The 18,720-nt window shown below is 27.1% G+C and overlaps 1 protein-coding gene across 2 annotated transcripts in view; it reads right to left on the reverse strand.

Moving 5' to 3' along the window:
* The window catches only part of LOC111690349, a 92,281-nt gene that overhangs the window by 7,067 nt on the left and 66,494 nt on the right, over positions 1-18,720 (reverse strand). For both annotated transcript variants that reach the window (XM_046955022.1, XM_046955021.1), the window contains exons 4-5: positions 12,187-12,264; positions 11,973-12,105 (exon numbers count right to left, since the gene is read on the reverse strand). In XM_046955022.1, coding sequence (XP_046810978.1) covers positions 11,973-12,105; positions 12,187-12,264 — 211 coding nt within the window. The remainder of the gene's footprint in view (positions 1-11,972; positions 12,106-12,186; positions 12,265-18,720) is intronic.

Below are 18,720 nucleotides of genomic sequence, written 5' to 3' on the forward strand. Positions count from 1 at the left end.
AATAAAACGATTAAAATCTACGTAAATAACGTTGAAGTAGACGTAAATTCCTCTACAAAAATTTATAAGGATAGGCCCATATTTACCCTTATTTCTCTATGAGCCCTCTCTTAGAAAATCTCTTTTTTCGTCAATAATACGTTAAAATATATTTATATATATATATATTTTTTTTCGATATAATTAATTATTTGGAGTTCTTCCTTTTGTATAGATTACTGTTGTATCTTACAAATAAAACTAAAAAAATACTTATCGCTCATTTAAAAACAAAAGAGATTTGACAACTCTAAACAACTCCACATATAAAAAAAGAAAATAAGAATTTATTAAATCATTTTAAAAGAAAATCTATTGTGTAAGTGTCATAAAAGTGGGTTGTATGATGATTATAATTCGTTTACATTCCATTTGGTTTCCGTTATTAATTTTTTGCCTTTGTAAGTCCAATTTATATGCAAATTATTTGTTGATACTGAATACTTTTTTCACTTCATTATGAAGACTTTAGTTGTGATTTACAGATGCTCACATACTTTTCAAATTAAACTTGGAATTATTTTCACATTATCGTTGTGCCTGAATGGTTATTTATCGAATATTGTAAGGATACTAATCTGTTGCGGTTGTATTTGTTAAGAACATGAAATAAAAAAATATACATAAGAAATATTTACGTATGCATGATTAATGTCAACACAGTAAGCAGGGTACATTTTCATTGTTTTCTTACAAGATTATCTTCATCGTTATAATATGCATGTACCGGTTCCAATTTTGTACTTTTCTGTGCTCGGCAACACTATTAAAATGTCATATGTATTATGAAATAAATGATGATGAGGACGATGACAACGATAATGATATTGACTTATGTATGTATATCTATACATAAATTTATTTGCTTGTCAACTTATATTTATTTAATGAATTATTTCAAATGAATGACGTTTAGTTTTTTCTTTTTTTATTATTTAGAGTTTCTATGGTGGGTTAATGTAAGTGACATTTTTCATTTATTTCAAGATTTTTTTATTTTTCTTTTGTATAAACGTAAATAAGAACATACATATTTATTTTATTGCTGTAATTTTATTCGGTAAGAATTGAGGAATCGTTTATTACCATTGTTACTGAAAGTTGCGAATGACTTTTACAAATTGAATTTTATTTATTTGATTTGACAATTAATTAAACATTATTTATGTGTAAGTATTATTTGTTTATTTGATATAAGAATATAAAAAAGTAAATAAAAATTGTAATTTATAATATGTAATATTTGATGGAAATTAAAATTGATGCGGGTATTTCGATTATTTTGTGTTTTTTCCTACTATTTAGTAGTGATTAATTATAAACATTAGTGTCATATGTGTGTATGTATGTCAATACATACATACATACATACATACATACATACATACATACATACATACATACATACATACATACATACATACATACACACATACATACATACATACATACATATATACATACATACATACATACATACATACATACATACATACATACATACATACATACATACATACATACATACATACATACATACATACATACACACATACATACATACATACACACATACATACACACATACATACACACATACATACACATTAAATTAAACAAAATACGCAATAAATATATCATTAATTATATACAAATAACATTAATTTAATTCACTTATAATTAATAAATTGTTCAATTCATAATTCTGTCTGAATAATATTGACAAATTTTAAAAGTTTTTACAATTACAATAAAACTGTAGGTATATATTAAATTCATAAAAAATGTATTATTTATTTTTTATAAAAAATAATATAAAAATTACTATAAGTAAAAATAGTTTGCCGATTTTTAAGTTCAGTTTGCCTATATTATCAAGCTACAGAGATTAGTTATATATTAAAGGCGCAATACTGTTATATTATTATTTTCTCGATTAATATTTTAATTTAATTTATTATACACTCTCCCAACTTTGTCATCATTTTTTTTATAAAGTGTTTCCTTTGAAATTTAATGTGTCTTGGTATTTTCATATGAAATTGTAAAATTTTTGTATTTTGTAAGTTATTTTAAATAAAAATAAGAAAAAGGAATATAAGAACGACGACTGCATAATAACTAACTAATGGTTTGTATATCCTATTTCATATTTTTGGGTCTGTTATTCTTTTTCCGTCATTCCATGTTAGTCTCCTTAGAGAGATTGTACCACAGAAGTACTTACACTGAACTTAAAAACGTTAATGCCGCATTGCATTAAAAAGCAAAAACATTCTCTACAAATATCAAGAATAAAAAACAATAAAATATACGAAAGAAATAATAAGTAAAGAAAAAGAAAATAAGGTTACATTTCTTTTGGAAAATTATATAAAACTTTTACTTAGTGGAATAGATTAATGGTCGACCACATTATGTACATGCGTACAAACACATATATTTGGCCCGTTTGTACGAAGGATAAATAAGGTATTAATGTTCCCACAAAAAGGTAAAACTTGGTTCATTCTTAAATACAATTGCTTATCATTTTTTTCTGTCAAAACCCTCAACCAAATTATTTATTATTCTGTGTGTGTAAAATGGAAAAATAAAAATTAATAATATGCAGATTAAATTACCTCCAAACAAAATAAACTAAATATTTTCGGAAATTAGTTTTAAACTAATCGATGTTCGTTCACATAAAGATTTCTGTGGATGTCTAATTACTTTCAACGCCGGGTTTTCTAAATGCAAACCAATATTTTCTTTTTGACAAATGTATTGAAAACAACAACTGATTTTTTTGTAATACAGTAAATAATTTTTTTTAACTGATGAGTAAGACGTAGCCGGCCGTATGATACCCTACCACTAAGTATGTTAAAAATAATAACGTTAACTTTAAAATAAACAATTTATTTATTTATGTCTGACTTTCAATAGGCTTCGTACATAATTAATTTTTAATAGTTAAATCTATAATAAAAGCTATTACATTTTATCATTGAAATTGCATATTTGTGCACAGTTTAACACAACATTCGGCACTAAGGCGGAAGTAAAAAAATTTGTACTGAAGAAGGACACGTAAGCCATACTTGTGTAATTTTTTTTAATTGGAACACTAAACATGTTTAAAAAACCTATTTTATTACAATAACATTTTCCCCCAAATCTTTATATATGTAAACTTTTCAACCGACCATCATAAAATCCGCTTGTAAACATCGACATTTTTGTCGAAGACCTATAAAAGTATAAATATTCTTGGTTCTCATTAGATTCCTAACTATCTTAAAAATACGAGTACAGTGAGGAAATTCGACATTACTTAGTTTATTACAAGCCAAAATCTTTCTACAAAATGTTATGAAATAATTGATGCTATCGCCTTTACTTTAGCACTCAGAATACCAGTGTAGTGGTAAACTTTATCATAAACAAGATTTATAGCAACAAAAATCTTAATTCGATTAGTAAAATTCAGGATATATCTAAGAAATGGGAAAACATTCCAGAATTTATTTCAATTTTTCGGCACATAATACGCTCAATATAACGCTCTTACTTGTTTCATATTTAAGGTGAATTAAAGTGTTATTTTTACTAAATAAAATGTGAGGAAAACTTTAGAGAAATTATTTATTTAACAAAAAATTGTTCATTTAATTGATTGTTTACCAACACACTATTGTATTGCTGAGTGTTAAAGTAATTTTCTATAAAGGATATGATCAATTATGAACCCATTTACATAACATTTTTTAAAAAGATTTTGGCTTATTCGCTGTACTGGTATTTTTAAGATAGTTAGCATAAAATTATTGGGGGGTAGGGTCAATTATGGACCAAACCTCAAAAAATTTGGCAGATAGATTTTGTTTATAAAATTTTACAAACTGATTAAGGTTAATATTAAAAATGTTTATGCCGAATTTCATGGGCTATAGATAATTATTTTAGCCAGTTATGAGCGTTATAGTCATTTTATGATTAATGATCTTATAAAACATGAACATGTCGAATTTCATCGCTAAATATGCTTATTTTAGCCAGTTATGAGCGTTAAAGTCATTTTCTGAAGGGGATCTTGTATGGCGGGTAGGTTCAATTATGGGCCGATCGTCTTAAAATTTTACAGAGAGATTTAGGTTCATATAAAAAATATTTATACATAATTTCACCGCTATATATGATTATTTTGGCCAGTTATGGGCGTTATGGGGGCTAGGCGAAATCGTACTAAAAACTTCTGTGCAAATCGTCTTAGAATCTTATTAGGACCCTGAATATATACATATGTATATGCTTTTATAGGTTTTAGACGAATATTTCGATGTGATGATCTTTTTTGGTGGTGGGTATATAAGTAGTATTGGATAAACACATAATTATATTATTAATGATTCTATGATGTACTAATTTTAAAAACCTAAAGTTTTTTAGTATACAAAGTAGTAAAATGATATTAAAAGAATTTCTCGAATTTGCACCAAATATAGACATAAATGTTGTTGTTTTAGAATAAACTGAATTTTCACTTTCGGCTAGAACATCAATCAGTAGTTTCCAGTTGGGAACCACTCTAATAAACATTTTTTATATGAATAAATTCTTCTACTTATTTATCACATCAATAATACGTACATACATACTTAAAACAAGGCAGCTCTAGTACCGGTAGAGCGGCACGACGGTGGTGTCTGCATGACATATTAAATTTCATTAAATATCTAAATGGAATAAAGCAAGTAAGAGTGTTATGTTCGGCCATGACGAATCTTCTATACCCACCATCAAATTTTGTGCTCAACAATTAAAAAATGTTGGAAGGTCTTCTCATTTGTTTGATTTATTCTGAATTTTACTATTCGAAGTTCTTATAAAACATAAATGCTTCTTTTAGATAGTTATGTGCGTTAAAGGCAGAGGACCTCAGATGGGGGGTAGGTCAATTATGGGCCGATCCTTATAAATTTTTACAAAGGGATTAAGGTTCTCAAAAAATATGTTAATGAAGGATTTTATAGCTATAGTCATTTTCTGAAGGGGTAGGAATTATGCTCCGATCGTTATAAAATTTTATAAACCGATTAAATAAATACATCTTATAAAATATGTTCATACAAAATTTCATCGCTATTGATGCTTCTGTTAGATAGTTATGTGCGTTTAAGTCATTTTCAGAAGGGTACCTTATATGGATGGTATGTTCAATTAGGGGTGTCAATTATGGGCCGATCATTATAAAATCTTAAAGGAGAGATTTATGTTTCTATAAAACACGTTTATGGCTAATTTCATCGCTATATATGCTATAAGCGTTAAAGTAATTTTCTGAATTAAAAATTTCTGTCCCGTTCGGACTCTATCGTGTTTTCAACAGACAGACTGGCGGACATGGTTAGATCGTCTTAGAATCTAATCTGAACCCAGAATATATAATTTTATAGGTCTAAGACTAATATTTCAATGGTGTTACAAACGGAATGTCAAAAACTGTATACCGCCATCTTTTTTGATGCTGGGTATAAAAAGCGAAGTAAGCAACATCAAGAATTTCTGTTAACGCCAATCATTTGCTCCCTGCATGATAAAATTAAACAGCAGAAAAAGTTTAATTTTTTTAAATAAATAAAAGTTGTGGTAGCGGTTGTAAGGTGAAATTTTGTTAAATTTTTAAAGTTGTCAAATGAAAATCATGATGTCTCAAATTTTTTTTGAAATATTTTGAGTGTTTTGTAAATATTTAAAACACTTTACAAATTGTCTTCAATACCATTTAAGAAACGATATTCTTCGAAGAAATATTTAAGATATTTGACCGCCAACTAATGAAATAACTTCAAGTAAATTATGTCAATTGTTGTGGCCTTTAAAAAGATTTGTGGTAAAAAACATCTAAATAGTCGAGCATTTTTTTTTAAGTAATTTTTAATTGTACTAACCAAACAAATTTGGCACTAAATTTGTAAGACCTTATTCATAAAATATTTTTGTAAATCGGTTTATAAATCAAATTTGGTGGGAGTTAATATTTAACTATTTTAGTAGTTATACATAAATAAATACGTAAATAATAATTTGATAAATAATTCGAAAAATTACGTTTTCTAAAAAAAACGTATTTTATAATCTTAATGCTAAAATTAACATTAAGTGTATTTAAAAAAAAATATGGTTGAAATATGTATATAATTTTATACACCTATTTCAAACATTGCTATCGAAAAGCAAGAAAATGTATTTTGAGAATTTAACTTCACACACACAATTCTACATAGATGTAATAAATGAGAAATTGTTTTGATAATATCAATGATTATTTATTAGAAAGTATTCCTTTTCGGCAATGATTTGATGGTGGATATATAAAATTCGGTATAGCTGAATATAACACTCTTACTTGTTAAGTCTGTAATGAGCGTTAAAGTAATTTTTGAAGGACACCTTATATAAAAGAAATTTTTAAAAATTATATTAAGGTTGCTATTAAATATGTCCATGTCGAATTTTATAGCAATAGATGATTCTTTTAGACAGTTATGAATGGATAAAGTCTTTTCCGAAGGGGACCTTCTTTGGGGGCTAGGCCAATAATGCCCATTTTCAACACCAAACAAACTGTATCAATTTAAAATATCAATGTAAAATTTCAGTTTGCTAGCTACTTTCATTTGGACGTTATCGTGTTTTTAACAGACAGACGGGCATTGCTCGCTCATCTTAAAATTTAATAAGGATCCAGAATATATACACTTTTGATGTACATTTCGTTATCCCCTCGAATATTTACATTGATAAATGTAAATATTCGATAATATCTGTACAGTTGTTGTTAATCCCAATACACACATACGTTCAGTATAGAAAGGAAATAAATTAATGAAATCAATATGTTCTTAATGCTTCAGTAAATCTTATGTTTGTAATTTTAAATACATTTACATTGATATTTTGTGTTTGTATATTTTCGATTAACTTGATAGAGCCCAGCAGTTCGGTCGGACAGTTCCGAACTACCTTTTTAACATGCCATTTAAGGTTACCCCTAGTTACCGACTGTCCATATTATAAAGTTAGTTTTTTAAGTACCTACTTTTAGCTTACAAAGGGGGCACTAAAGTGACGATTGTCTTCACCCTCGATTAGAAAGAGTACATCCGTGGCGAAAGACGAAATAGAACCAACCAGGTGGTTAGGCATAAATGAAAATCACTGTCTTTTTCGGATGCATTGACTCTTTGCCGAACTGCTGGGAGGTGCTTCTTCTATAAAGTAAAACATTTTAATCTGTCTACATCAACATTTATGTATGTACTTATTTTTTACAGTTCTGAACAGAAAAATAGATAAACATGTTTTGTTTGTAATAATTTTGTTTTTTTTTAATGGCCTGAAAAATAAAAGGGTTTATTTTGCAATAGGACGAAGCCTATGGAAGAGGTAAAATTCTAAAATTAATTTTTCAACAATTGTCGCTCATCTTAGCTCCAGTTACCTTTTGGAAATCAATTAAAGGTTGTAAAAGTCACTCTAATTATAATAAAAAAATCTTACTAATAGATATTTCCTTTGAAACATAAACATTTTAAGTTCTCAAATCTATACTTTTTGTTGATGTTCTATAATGAGAACATCTAAATATATAATAAAAATGTTTAAATATATAATAAAAATTGCTAAATTTTAATCTTTTTAATTTTAATTAAAAAGTCAGAAACTAAAACGTGAATTTTTAGGTTATATATAAAAGGCTAGATTTAGCCTTAAAAAGGCTAAGCTGGCAACACTGGTTATTGCTAGGCTGACCTTCAGCAAACAAACATATATTTTTTACTAATATATCAATTACTGTACTTCTTTCGCGTTTCGATGTTATTATTTGTTTTAGAGCTATAGTTCATTATTTTTATCATTGCAATGATATTTTCAAAACTTAATATTTTTAAGCTTATACAGATTAAACAACTTTTTAAATAATTAAAAACTCTTACAAAATTTTTACTAACCTTGATGATAATAAACAAATTTATTGTAAAGACTTATTATTCTGTTCACATGTGTATTTACATTTATATGTTTATTGATTCACATACTTACATATGTATAATAGGGATATAACTATTGATGTTTTTTTTTTTGCAAATATAAGAATTGGAATAACATGGTCGAATGGGGCATTTAAAAATATCAAAAACACTGGAATTATTTTATCATTGTTAAAAAATTTCATACACTTAACGCAAAAGTTGTTCGTTAAATATTTTCAATTTTTTTGGAAAAAATTATTTTATTTCATTGTTTTAATAATTAATAATAACTCCGTAAATATTTTTAATAAAAGAAGTTGCAAACCGTTAAGGTTAGAGTCATGATCCTAGGCTTCGTTTGGCATTGTATAGTTCCAATAGGATTTTTGGAAACTCAAACGTTTAGGGATGGAATGGATAAAAAGGTGTAAAAGTACGTTTATTTTAATATTGGTGATGTTGCGTGACCTAAAAAATACTTTTTATTATTATTAAACGTTGACCACCGCAAAATTAGGAATTTCATTAGTATTCATTTTTGACAGCAATTTTACCTATTAATACGTGTTAGCCAATAATGAAAATCGTATTAGCGAATTGTTTTGTCCGTATGACTTATGGAATTAGAAAAATATGTGATGTATTCCGGGATCCACAAAAATATTTAAAAGTCATACCCTAATGTACATTATAGAAACATTTTTAAGCTACACAAAAATAGTTTAAAATAAACATATACGGGGGATGGAAGTAATGTGTGAAAATATGTAAGTTTAAATGTGTATTTGGTAATAAATTATAAAGACAGCATTTTAACGTAACATTCATTCCATGTAAAAACAAATCATTTATCATTAGATTCTAAGAGTGGTTAGACACAATACTATGTACATACATTGTTGAACACAACAATTACAACCCATCAAATCCGAATACATTAAAAAAGGTTTGACTAAAAGAGGTAAATATGTACAAAATAATATGCAAACTATTCTAAAGATAAATTCATTTCGTTTTTTATCTGAAAAAACATATTTAAATCGTTTTTTAATGGATTATTGAAACATTTTTTGGAATATGTACAAACATATATCCTAGCAGACATTTGTTATACAACGATTTATTTTTTAATGTAATATTATACTATATTAATATAGTATTTTTTAATAAAAGATTAAACATTTTAAATCACATATTTGTTTTTTACAAAGTTAATATATATATTTGTTAAACACCTGACTTTTTATATACATATTGTCCACATACTTATCGTCACCTGAAACGCAAACGGCCCTGACTAAACAAAAATTCAAAATCGATTTTATTTTTGATTCGAATGTAAGCAAAAAAATAAATGTTGTGTGGGTAGTGGATGTTTATGTGCATTTTTAGTCGTAGAAATATAGGTTGACATTGAAACCATATGTTACATTTCATATTTATATTTAAATCAAAGATTTATTAAAAACCAATTTTTATAATCGAACAATTTATGCTAAATTGATTAATATTTCTACTTTATTCTGAAATTGTTATACATAGTTATGGAACATTTTTTTTGTAAAACATTTTAAATATACATGTTAGGCACAGATTTGAAGATCTCACTTGGATTCAGGGGTTTGAACATTAATACTATATAACGTATGTTAGTTAGCATTACATTCATAACTTCAGCGATATTTACCTTTGTAAACGTAATCTATCCAAATTAGCGGACAAATTGTTCAAAATGATGAATTTAAGAAGGTAAAATAAAAACTAGAATACAGTTTATTAGTTGAAAAGTTATAATGGGTACCAAAATCACATTTATTAAACATGTTTACCTCTTAAAAGTACGAATTTCGAAAAAGTACTAGACAACCATCTGCTCTATGTAAGAGTAGAAGTAGCAATTAAAATTTTTATTGTATTACTGATATTGTATAATATAATCAAGAAAACCTAGTTTACATATTTTTTTCCAAAAATACATCCTTAGTGGAGCTACATATCCAAAAAGACATCTAATGTTAAAACAGGCTGCGCGATGATGAAGTAGTCAGTCAGTAACGCTACTGAAATAACCTTAGAAATTGGTTTTCGTTATTATAACATTACTGCCTACCACGTTATAATAGGGCATAATTTTGGTTACTACCCTAATGTATATGCAAACATATGTATATGATCTTTTTTGTCACAATTTTTGTATGGTTTTAATCAGCTGTTCGACTTTATCTATTCCCAGGATAATTTTTCTCATTCGTATTTAATAGCGACATTTCAGACATAAATAAAAACGAAACAGATTCGGTTTGTTTTGGTCGTAAAACCTAATGAAAAATGTTGTTGTGAAATATAAATACATTGAGTAGAAATAATAAATTTTCTTTAAACACTCTGTCAAATAATAATAGCTTTGTTACGGAACTTTTCTGACTAAAGAAAATAAATGAATTTTCTCTTCGTACTTATAAAAAGTACGGGAACAGAAAAAACAAAATTTCTTTTTCAATAAATTTGTATTGATATTTATTCATATAAATTTCTATTGAAATTAAAATAAAATTAAAAAACTACAATCACACATACTTATTTATGAAAATAAATCTAAACCCTACAAACATTTGGAAGATATCGTCCATAAAAGATATCAAAGCTATATTAAATTTTTATAATTTGGAAGAAAGTCACCCAAGCAATATTTTTTTGATATCGCAATGTTAATATTTAAAAGTAAAATCGGCAATAAACAATAAAAATATTTAAATTAATATTTTTTTTATTTTGTAAAGTATTTTTTGTTGACAAATTGTGGTATTTATTTCTGTAAGAGGATTTTCATCCTACGCAATACGTTTAGGATATCGTTATGTTATCGCATAGATGATATTATAGCAATAAAAATATTTTTTTCAAACTTCAAAATATTTTCAAAATAAGAAAAAAACTAATTTTTTTAAATAAATCTTACTACAATAAGATAATACGCGATAAATCAAGACGACATCATTACAATGGTAATTTATGCTTGGAAAAATGTAAGTTTATCTTTATTTTCACATAAAAATTGATAGTCATGATGTTTTGGTTTTCAGAGTACTTAAAAGAAATCAATATTAAAAGAATCTTCCTGTGGGTAAAACAAAATTGTGCTGGGGAAACGTTAATTTGGCATATTTATATTAATATATTTTCAATATTGTAATATTTTATTGCACTAATAAATGTGTATTCAAATTGCCAATTTTTTAATTTATTATACTTTTCTTCCTAAAGATAATAGGAGAATATCTCCAATATATCTTCCAGACGATTATCTGAAGATATCTTCTTATTTTCACCATGCTGATTATCTAGCAATGTCTTTTTTGTCTTCTAGGAGTATTGCTTTCGTATTGCTTAGAAGTATCCCCCTGGCCACACAATCTCTCCCGAAGGAGGTATCTTCCGCAATACGAATATGATTGTTGCCGCAATAATTTTTTTCTTCTAAGCAATACGAATTCGTATCGTTTTCGTATCTTCTTGCTTGTAGCGAAATATCAAACATTTTTTGTTTTCAATGTATTTTTTTAAACAAATAATTTATTTGACAAAAAAAATGTTCTGGCTAAAACCTGCAAAGGAACAAAGCTAATATTATATTTCTCTCTTAATATATGTTTGTAATCATATAAATATATACATTTTTATTTTACAGCTACAGTGCACAGAGAGATATTTTTTGCACTTTTATATTATAATCAAATATTAGTGATTTTGAGTTCTAATTTTAGTTACAGTTAGCACTCAATTGGCTTAACATTCCATGTAAAGGGACTTCCACGCCCATTTTTTACAATTATGTATGTGTTATGTAAAAACTAATGATTTTATAAAGATTTTATAAATTAAAGGAACTTTGCAATATGTAAAAACACTTACCTACTACATTGAATGTATAAGATAGTGACATTTTTGGTTCGGTATTAATTTGGCATTCATAAATGCCGGAATCTCTGGGCTGTGGGTATTTTATTTGCAAAGTCCAATTGCCGGAACTTTCGGGGCGTAAAACCTAAAGAAACATAAAGGAAATTGGTTAAAACATAAAGGAAGTTGGAAAAATTATTGCGTATTAAAAATTATCAGTTATTACCTGAAATCGTTGATCTGAGGTGTACGTTGTAGAACCTGCTGTAAGGATATGTAAGTCTCGTTTTCTAATCCATGAAACCTAAAAAGATGAAATAAAATTTTAAACAAATAAGCTAAAAAGGATTATATGTTTTTATTTATAAATCCACATATATTTTTTATATAAATCCACATACATACAACATGTTCATAAATAGCCATTTTCAGATATGAATAAATGTATATATAATGGACATACAGTTCACTTAAGAACATATATAGCTGTGAATTATAAATACATACATACATACATACATACATACATACATACATACATACATTCATACATACATACATACATACATACATACATACATACATACATACATACATACATACATACATACATACATACATACATACATACATACATATATAAACAACAATGTCACCTTCATACATATCTCAAAATAGGGATTTATATTTATTTATCCGATCACTTAAGAACATATTTAGCTGTGAATTATATATACATACATTCATTCATACATACATACATACATACATACATACATACATACATACATACATACATACATACATACATACATACATACATACATAAACAACAATGTCACCTTCATACATATCTCAAAATAGGGATTTATATTTATTTATCCGATCTCGCCGTTTTTTGGGGTCCTCTAAAAACTGATTACCCTTATCACGAAGGTGAATTTTATAAAAATTACAGCTTGTATTTTTAATTTGTTTTATTTTTATTTTATTGTTTTAGAGATTTATTAAACAAATATTTGTTTAAACTAATATTATTATTATAATTAAAATATTATAAAAATTTACATTAATAGTTAAATGCCATTAAAAACCTATTTTTCTGCATTTTACCAGTCTTTTGTAAAATGAGCGATAGTGTGAAACCTGGTTTTTAGAAAATGTCGAATAGTCGATCACCCTAGTAAACGCCTACATATAAATGTAGTGTAATGTTATATATTTAATATAGTCCTCCTTTTCTTAAACGTGTTTTCTTGTTGTTGCTCCAGTAAAATTGTTATTTTTCTCAAATTGGTTTTTATTTTTATGGTAAAAAGTTTCATTTTCACTTTGTTTTGTTTCTTTTTGGGATTATTTTTCTTGTTGTGTGATTGCGTGAAAAAAATGTGTCTTTTATTTTTATTGTTTTTATTTTATTTTAATATTTCAATTCCTCTTCTCTTCCATCTACTTAAGTTCACTGTTCCTTCTTTTCCACTTTCAAATCCTTATGACTTGTTTCCCTTTACATTTTCTATATGTATGTATGTATGTATGTACTGGCGTACCCTGGGAGCTTCGCTGCTGAATATAAATAAAAAAGTACCAAAATGTCTCCCATATAGAATACTATTCATAAAGCATTGTATGTTTAGTTTATAGTTTCTATATTCACAAAATATACATAATTTGAACAAAAAACAAAAAGATACTTCCTTACCTTTATTCAGGTCCCACATAGACGGTAAAAATGTAAATGTGTTTCGATTGCAAACTTAGGAAATTTAAACAGCAATATTGAAGAAAGTAAAATAATGTATGTTTCTAGGTTCAATTTTGTAAAAAACGCTCCGTAGTGGATCTACATAACAAACAAGTAGGAAAGTATAGTCGGGCATGGCCAACCATATGATACCCTACACCATGAGTATATTTTTACAATTTTTACTTTTATAAAATTTTTATTTTTTGTAAAGAAACTTTTATGTTGAATATTACCATAATTCCAAAATATTTAAGCCATTTATTGATAAAAAACTAAAATTTCTAAATGAGGCTTTATATAGCTCAAATAGGGCCGATCCTCGGTAAATTTGGGAAAAGGATATATTTCTAAACAGTTAGTTTTGTTGAGTTTCATTGCGATACAAATGGTTACAAGTCAATTTTAGGCGTTTAAGTCATTTTTTGAAGGGGGGTTTATATGGGGGCTAGGGTCAAATATAGGCCGATCCTTACGAAAATCTGCAGCATCATTTATACTTATATAAAACTTATTTGTGCCAATTTTTAGAGAGATAGCAGTATATTTGACGTAATTATAGCATAAAAAGTTCAAATCGGGAGGTACGGTTGTATGGGGGCTAGGTGAAATAATGGACCGATTTCAACAATTTTCAATAGGCTTCGTCCTTGTGCCAAAAAAATGCTTGGTCCAAATTTCATCAAATTATCTTGAGAATTGCGGCCTGTACCTTGCGCACAAGGTTTACATGGACAGCCAGCCAGACAGACGGACGGACGGACATGTCTTAATCGACTCAAAAAATGATTCTGAATCGATCGGTATACTTTAAGGTGGGTATTGGACCAATATTTTTGTATGTTACAAACATCAGCACAAACGTATAATACCCTCCCCACTATAGTGGTGTAGGGTATAAAAACACATCCACTGTCGAAATTTCATGATTGGGCTGTGTGATGATGAATCAGTCAGTAACGCAACACTTTTATATATACAATATATTTGTAGATATACATATACATATATATTTGTCTTACAGTGTGTGATATACACTTTATATTCTCTCTCTATTTGCACGTTGTTGTTATTTATTTAATGACTTTAGTTTTGTTATTGCTGTTGTTTTGATACTTAATTTTAATTACAACTTTGTCTAAAAACAAAGCACAATTTAAACCAATTCAAATTTCTAATGTTTTTGTTATTTAGCGACTGTCTTTGTATCTACATAAATATTTAAGGCACTGAGCCTCAAGTCGGCCTCTGGGAGACAGAGCATTGTGTACATTATATGTATGTATGTACATCCCAGCATAATATGGAGCTTTGAGCTATTAGAAACAACTTGATAAAAAAATTACATTAGTTTACAGAGCTTTTACCCACGATTTAAAACCTTTATATGTATATTTTTATATTTCGGTTGACTAACCGAAACGTCAAATTGTATTTCTGTTTCATTTTATCAATATTTTAAATTACTCTTTAATAAAAAAATTATAAAAAAGATTAAAATAAAAGCAAGAAAATTATAAAAAGGATTAAAATAGGAGCAAAAAAAATTAAAGTTTTATTTTATTTTATTATTTTATTATTTACATTCAGCAATAAGTTTTTAAAACTATTTTCGACATTTCGTCTAGCGAAGTGTTTTACAAAATAAAGGGGAAACTGTTAAAAATCAAAAGACTGTTAGAATTATTTAGCATAAAAATTGATACAAGATTATTATTATAACACTACTATAAAATCACTTCTAGTTACAAACATTTCCAGAGATATATTCACATCCTTGTATAATTCTGGAAAACAATTTTTTTCTCATAAAAATTTCACAAAAAAATTACAAAAAACTATGATTTTTGATGTTGATATTGTCTCGGAATTTTTTTGTCTGACTTAAGTACTATGTACCCAAATTAAAAATAACTACTATATTCAAAATATTATGCGTGCACGTCTGGGGATATGCAGATTTATATACGTCACTTTTCTAAAATTCTGACGTAGATATAGGAGTGTAACAAAAAGTTGTAAATTAAAAATATGACTATTCTCAAAAATGTACATGCAAAGAAAAATGTTTAATTTGTAAACTAGTGTTAGAAACAAATTATTTTAATGAATGTTGTATTTATTTTTATATATAAACATACCTACATAAATATATAGTCTCCTGAAATGCAAAAAAGCGTAACAAAAAAATATAGCCAACTACATCCAAATACATGGTGTCGCAAATTTTTCAATTTATTTAGATTTATGTCTCTCCTGTAAAATTTTGAAAAGTGTTGTACCTTTTTGCAATTTAGATGACGATATTTACTACTGCATTCCTTAGGTTTTACGAACAAATCTTTTGCAAATGTATAATTACGAATTTCACAGCATAGCTTTGGGATACTTGAATTTTGCTGGGTTTGGTATTGTGTTTGTGAACATTTATAGTAATTAATATTTTACCAAAACATTATTGTTGTTCATAACTTTTTATTAAAAAGTTTTTAAATTAGTATTGTCCTTATTACGTTTACGAACTTTTTTAAAGGAAGTGAAAAATATTTATTTCAAATAAATTGTAATTATAAGTAAAAATTTGAAGATATACAAAATTCAATATTAAGAGTCAAAACGTCGTGAAGTTAACCCTCTATGACTGGGTAATAATTTTTAGTTGATTTTCAGAATGTCATTTATTTTGATATTAATTTCATATCTAGGCACCTCAAAAAACTAAAAATTGTCTTCATACTTAAACTAATAGCAATCAATATATAAAATTAAACACTGGATCTACAAAATAAAAAATCGCTATGAATGAAACTAAATACTAATACAAACACAAATTTTCCGCTCCACCGATCAAGTACTGTCAAAGTTGCACATTTTGGTCAATCAGAGTTTTTTTTAATGAGTGTAACTCGTCACCTATTGGTCCTTGCAAAAATTGTCCAAAAATAGGTATGTATAATATACATACATATTTTTATCGGTTTAAAACATTTTATCCTTTTCTTATGTAAACAAATTTGTAAGTATTAAAATATTTTACCCACAACCTTAAATCACGTAATACGAAAACATTAAACGCACTCGAGCATTAAACATTGCGTTTTAATGCGGCAACATTCTATTTTTTCCGTTTTAATTTATTTAACATTTTTATTTAAGCTTGTAAAAATGAGTGGCGTCAAAGCTTAAAATTTTACCGTAAAAAATCAAAGACTATAAAAAAGAGAAAAATAAGAATTTGTTACTGCTGTTTTATTCAATAAGAATAAGAATTTGTTACTGCTGTTTTATTCAAGAAATAACTCGTTATTGTCTAAACAAAAAAGGTCAACAGTTTCGACCACTATTCCATCGCAGTGTGCAAGAAAAAGGTCTTAACTAGGTTCTTATTGTTTTTAATTCAATGATGTTTGTAAACACGTTTGAACAATCACCCCCCTTTTATAATATTACTTATCATTTTTGTTCATGAACATGTTGTGTTGGTTCTTAAGTAAGCGAAGAAGGGTTTAATGAAGATCCATTAATGAAAATTGTATTTATTATTGTTTACTCAAGGAAAACGACTTAAATGTTTGTTAACTTTATTACTTAAATAAATAAGTATCTTTACACAACAAAAATATTAACTGAGATTCACCTCTAGAATGATGATGTATAATTCGGTTTTTGGATTTCTGAAGAAATAGTGGAATGCACCTTTTTAACTTATTGTCTTTCGAAGTAAAACTGTTAAAAAATATTTGAAATCGGTATATTATTATTATTATTATTAGGGATAGCATTATAATTTTGTTAATTATAATACTATCCCTTTAAAAACCAAAAGATCTAAAATTCAATAAGGACATTTAAACCCAGTCGCCATATAACATCTCTTTTATTATTTTAATCAACAAATTACTTAAGAATTGAAAAACAAGGTTACGAATGGGATGAATTTTCCAAATATAGTTAATAAAACAGAATGAAAAAACTTTTCTTCATGACTCCTATTTAAAAAATCTGCACCACTCTGAAGGCGTGTAAACGTCACATAAAATTATATGGAACTGCCCATATGAAACACAAAGAATATTTTTTGATCACTTTTACTAAAATAGTTATTGTGTTAAATATTAATACACTCAAAAATCATATTTGAAATCATAATATAACAATAATAAGGTAGAATCGGTATATGCAATCGAACAGCTGATAATTTTTTTGTTTTCTTATTTGCATACCTTCTCTGTCAAAATATGTTTTTGTTTATTTGAAACAAATTAAAATTTTAATTATAAAAAAATTTAAAATGTTTAGTTTGTAAAAAAAAAAAATATTGTTTGCACAAAAAAATACATTTCAACCATCTTCCGCATTGCGCCCTTTCTGAGGTCCGCTGTCTTTAGCCAAACTTCATCCGTTTAGAATAGAACTTTAATGGCACAAATCAGGTCATTCCAGATATCAACTATCCCCCGTATTGCGCACGTTGAAAAGGCTGTTTTCTTTAGCCACACTTTGGTAGCCACAACACAACTTTATTGGCACAAATCAGGCCAATTCAGATATCAACAATCTTTAGTATTGCGCCCGTTTTCGCCCACTTTCGTTTGCCAAACTTTTGTAGCTAAATATACAAATTTCGTGGCACAAATCAGGCTATTCCAAAATCTTGCTTTTGTCAGGTCCTCTGCCAATTCCTCTGTAACATTTACCAATAGCATCCACCTTAATATAACTATATAAACATGCATATCCCTTAAAAGTTGTTTTTGTATTGTTGTAGTGATGCATATACCTGTTTAATGTACCCTGGTAGAATCAGTAGAAAAGTACGTTCTCAATTTTACATGCCTTGAATTGTCACAAAAAAAGAATTTAAAAAATATAAAAAAAACATCAAAAACAAATTATTGAAAATTTTTTTGTGAAGAAAATAAACTTTAATAATTTGTATAAAAAAGATTCCAAAACCAATAAAAATCAAGAACAGGATACATAAGTGTAGAACGCTGTTTGCGAGTGCGATTCAAG

The sequence above is a fragment of the Lucilia cuprina genome, chromosome 6 (genome assembly GCF_022045245.1).
Source record: "Lucilia cuprina isolate Lc7/37 chromosome 6, ASM2204524v1, whole genome shotgun sequence".
NCBI classification, from domain to species: Eukaryota; Metazoa; Arthropoda; class Insecta; order Diptera; family Calliphoridae; genus Lucilia; species Lucilia cuprina.